Source organism: Oratosquilla oratoria, chromosome 28 (assembly GCF_046742065.1).
Source record: "Oratosquilla oratoria isolate Oo_2021 chromosome 28, ASM4674206v1, whole genome shotgun sequence".
NCBI lineage: Eukaryota > Metazoa > Arthropoda > Malacostraca > Stomatopoda > Squillidae > Oratosquilla > Oratosquilla oratoria.
The window spans coordinates 51,149,960-51,154,959 of record NC_134804.1 but is presented as its reverse complement, the minus strand read 5'-3'; the positions used below and the strand labels follow the sequence as shown (position 1 = coordinate 51,154,959).

Sequence of the window (5,000 nt, the reverse complement as noted above, 5' to 3'; positions counted from 1 at the left end):
ACGGGGGCGCAAACACACACACATACACACATACGCACACACATATATATATATATATATATGTGTGTGTGTATGTGTGTGTGTGTGTGTGTGTGTGTGTGTGTGTGTGTGTGTGTGTGTGTGTGTGTGTGTGTGTGTGTGTAGGTGTGTGTGTGTGTGTGTGTGTGTGTGTGTGTGTACATATACATTCACACACATACATATTCACACACTCGTATATACGCACACATACTCAAACACTCATTCACTCACAAACACACGCGCGCGCACATACAGGAACACACACACACACACACACACACACACACACACACACACACACACACACACACACACACACACACACACACACACACACACACACACACACACACACACACACACTCTCTCACTTTCTCTCTCTCTCTCTCTCTCTCACACACACACACACACACACACACACACACACACACACACACACACACACACACACGTATATAAATGATACAGTAGAAGAGATAGGAATTAACACAGACTGAGTATAGTGATATATTCCAGGTGAGAGTAAAATAAGGAGAATGTGGTGGTAACATTTACCAGTAACCTCAATTCAAGTTAAAAAAAAATGAAACAAAATAAAATAAAAAACTGCAGAGACAGAAAAGCATACGCCAGGGGAGGAGAGTAAGATCTGACACAAATTATTTCGCATTCATCTACTTCGATATTAATGTGGAAAAAATCTTACTTACACAATTCTTAAGGCGTAGCTTAGAGTATGCAGTGATGGTATGGTACCCACACTTTGGAAAAAAAGACATATCTAGGTTAACAAAAATCTTGGAGGTGCTACAAGATGTCTAAGAGAACATACAGTGAATCACTGGTAGGGTATATGGAAATTAGCTAGGCGGCTAGACAGTATACGGAGAATGACTAGACAAAGTAAGGATGACAGTATTGGAAAGAGTGAGAAAGGAGGATAAGATAATTGCCTATTCAGGTTCATCAAAAGAAAGTAGAGTAATTCATATATAAGAAGGACAATGTCAAAAGTATATAATGGTGGGACAAGGTTATAAATTTTCCCACAGAAAAAAAAAACGAACAATAATGCCAGAAGCTTCCGGTCCGGATAGGTTAAAAATGATTATGACTGCCAATCAAGATTTCAGAAATCCAAAATATTTCAGAATTTTCGGAGAAATCAACGACAAACAAAAACGAAATGGCATTAGCATATAAGGAACAGAAAAATATATTAATAATAAAGCACATTAGAGTTACACACTCATATACACACATAGTATGATCAGGCACACTTGCAAAACATATTTGAGGCAAAGCCATAATTTATGTGTGTGCGTGTGTGTGTGTGTGTGTGTGTGTGTGTGTGTGTGTGTGTGTGTGTGTGTGTGTGTGTGTGTGCGCGTGTGTTTGTGCGTGTGTGCTGTGCGCATGTGTATTTCATCAACAAAACCCTCCTACTTCTCCTGTTCGTTATAATCATCATTAACAAAAACAATAAATAAAAATAAGGTGATAAACAATATCATCGTCATCATCATCATCATCATCATCATCATCATCATCATCACCACCACCATCATCGAACTCAGCGTTAGCATCTTAATCATCACATCATATGTTATCATCATAACTTTCAAGTACGAAATACGAGTAAAAGCTGCCTCAATTATATATATGCAAAAAACACACTCGACGATTTTTGTTCAAGTAAAAGCGCAAAATATAAGATAAACCGCAAACTCGGAGAACACGCTCCATTCAATATCTGTGCACCATAAATTTCAGCCAAACCAATTCGAACACGTAATTGGTAATACCCCGAGACTTTGAGAAAAAATTATTTGACTTGTATAACCTGAACTTGCGCGTACGGGTGGGAGCGTGTGTACTGCCGTGCGTGTGTGTGTGTGTGCGTGTGTGTGTGTGTGTGTGTGTGTGTGTGTGTGTGTGTGTGTGTGTGTGTGTGTGTGTGTGTGTGTGTGTGTGTGTGTGTGTGTGTGTGTGTGTGTGTGTGTGTGTGTGTGATATAGACATAAAGATAGAGAGACAGATAGATAGAGAGAAAGAGAGAGAGTAAGAGAGTAACAGAAAAAGAGTAAGAGAGAAAGAGAGTAAGAGAGAGACAGAGAGTAAGAGAGAGATAGAGAGAGAGAGAGAGAGAGAGAGAGAGAGAGAGAGAGAGAGAGAGAGAGAGAGAGAGAGAGAGAGAGAGAGAGAGAAAGAGAAAAATATTAGGAGAGAAAGAGAGTAAGAGAGAGACAGAGAATAAGAGACAGAGTAAGAGACGGAGAGTAAGAGAGAGAGAGAGAGAGAGAGAGAGAGAGAGAGAGAGAGAGAAAGAGAAAGAGAGAGACTTTAGAGGTATCCCTACGGTCCAGCCAAATCATAAGAAGAATACTGAGACGCGTATTTACTCTTGCTCTCACTATTTTCTTCTCCTTTGAATTTTGTCTTTCATCACTCCTATATCCAACCCCGTCCTTTTCCCTATGCTACTTTGTTGATAGGCAGAAGAATCCCAGCATAACGATCCTATGCGTGTCACAGAAGCAGAGTAGATAGGACTGAAGGTGAGTACTGGGAACCCCCCCCCCTCCACACACACACACGCCACCACCACACTCGATGTAACTTCCTTCTCCGAAGCGTCAAGGCATAGGAGAGTCTGAGAAGAACAAGAACAAAAAAAAAAAAAAAAAACAAGTTAAGAAAAAACCGTAGTGACTGGGCAGGCCAATGTACGTGTCTGGAGAGTCTGGAGGAAAAAAAAAAAAACGTAGTGAATGGGCAGGTCAATGTACGTGGATAAGGAACGAGCGAGACCGTAAAAGAGATGAGTAGTGTGTTAAAGAGAAGAAATTCTATATTTCAGTATTTCTATCTATCTATATACCAAGAGCTTTTTTTCCCCCTTATAAGGGAGGTAGCCAAGTCAGAGGCACGTACCTATTCCCACCCATTCCACTCCCCCTCCACCATCCTTTCCCCCCCTTCCCATCTCAGCTCCTCATGGATGACGGGTCATACCTGCATCCACCAATGATCTGAATGAATGGTCGTGTATTGATTAAGAAGATGAGGATAAGAATAGGTAGATCATTTAGAGATGAACACTGTTGGTTCAGGAGCAGTGTGTGTATAGATTTTATTTCAATACAGGTGGAGGGGGAGAGGTAAAACAGGTATGTGAGATTTATCTAGACTTTTTTAAGGAGGAGAGCACAGTGGATACCGTGTCGAACCCATGAGCAGGTGGTTGTGAGTACGATCCCCGGTATGGGCTGCGGGCCTCTTGAGTTGGTTTCCGACAGCCCTGGCCAGGCGGGGAAGCAACCCAAACATCGGCCTAGAAAAAAAAAAAAATCGCCCTAACAGGGGTTTCTCACTTCCCACATCGTGAGAGTGAAATGGTGAGTAACCAGCCAAAGCACGTACTCACCCCTCACCCGTCCCACACCCACTTAACACCCTCATGTCTTCCCTTTATTTCTTAGTTCCTTGTGGAATTAAGCTCCCTCCTTTATAATGGTGAAGAGACTATTTGGTATATTGACAGGAGGAGTTCTGTAGCCATTAAGCCTAACTCGTTTAATCCTGTCACCGCCTCATGGCGCCCCGTGGGATGTTCTGTCCTAGTTTCCTTTCCTCATTCATTCCGTGATGCATGAATATTCTGCGTCTTTGTAATTGAAAAACCTTCAATAACCTTAGTAATGGAATAAACTTAGTAACCATGTATTGAGCGCTGAAACTATCAGTTGTTTTAAGAAACGATGAGACAACTTTATGGATGGGGATGACAGGTGGTGATGGATACAGAGCTGCCAAGTGTAGGCCTTATGGTCTCTTGCAGTCTCCTTCATTCTTATGTTCTTATGTTCTTAAGCAAGAAGTTATACATTTCATAAATGTTCCATCCTCATATGGTGTCTACTCCGACCCCTTATATACCACATTCTAGGTTTCTTTAAATGATGTTATTTAACTGAATCTTAAAAAAAGATAATAATAATAAATAAATAAATCGCACAAACAAAAGGCCTATGGAATAAGCCAGTGTTCCTCAAAGTGGGTGTCATAGAGAGCGACAAAGGATCCCAGAAGATTATCATGAATTTGATCTTAGCAAGATTCTCTCTTCGACCATTTGTATAAAAGCATTTGCGGAAGTCTACGCATGATTGATTATTGTAAGAAGCTACTTGCTCTGATGATGTTTTTCTTCAGCGGTTCTATAGAGGAATGGAGGAGATATATATCTCCCCATGTCATTAAACAACAAAACATATAAAGATCATAATCTTGTGGGGGGAGGGGGCAGGTAGCACAGGAAAGGTTACAGAAGTTTAGGGTGTCATCACTGAAATCAAAGTTTGAGAACCATTGGATCAAGTTGGAGCAGTGAGCCCGTGAAAACTATAGTGACGGCCAGAATTTGCTCATGATTGAAACAACACTAATAACTAACTATAGCATGAAGTTAACTACAGGGAAATAAACAGAACCAGACACTAATCCACTTCTTTCTTGAACACACCCAGCCACCACACCAAATACTACCCTTACCCATTTCTTTCCATCTCCTTCTCTAAAATGTTCCATCTAAGAGGCACTCTGTCAATCAATTGTTGCTTCGAATTCCACCAAATGGAAAAACCCGCAGCCCCAAAGTAGCTGACAACGATCCTCGAAACCTGCATCAGTCTGGGACTGTTTCTATGCCACCGACTTTAAGTGATAGTAGGAGGAAAAGAATTGCCAGTTGTCAGTTCCCTGTGTGTGAGAAAATGTAATAGATACAGCTTAAGTTGACAGAGAGAGATCTTGACCCCAGTCCGGGGACCGAGTGTCACCCCCTCAGGGTTGCACCTCATGATGGAGGTGAGGGGACTGACAGGTTTTGAAAATTGGCAGCTTTGCTGTCCATCTTCCAGGACCACCACAGACAGGTACCCGTCATTGGACCCCGTTTAGGAAGCCACCCAGGGAAT

General features: G+C 41.6%; 1 protein-coding gene across 17 annotated transcripts in view; it reads right to left on the bottom strand.

Moving 5' to 3' along the window:
- The window catches only part of brp (ELKS/RAB6-interacting/CAST family member bruchpilot), a 696,927-nt gene that overhangs the window by 210,305 nt on the left and 481,622 nt on the right, over nucleotides 1–5,000 (bottom strand). For 2 of the 17 annotated variants that reach the window (XM_076211493.1, XM_076211481.1), the window contains exon 4: nucleotides 732–782. The exons of the other annotated variants lie outside the window; for them this stretch is intronic. In XM_076211493.1, the coding sequence (XP_076067608.1) occupies nucleotides 732–782 (51 nt within the window). The remainder of the gene's footprint in view (nucleotides 1–731; nucleotides 783–5,000) is intronic. 17 annotated transcript variants of the gene reach the window in all.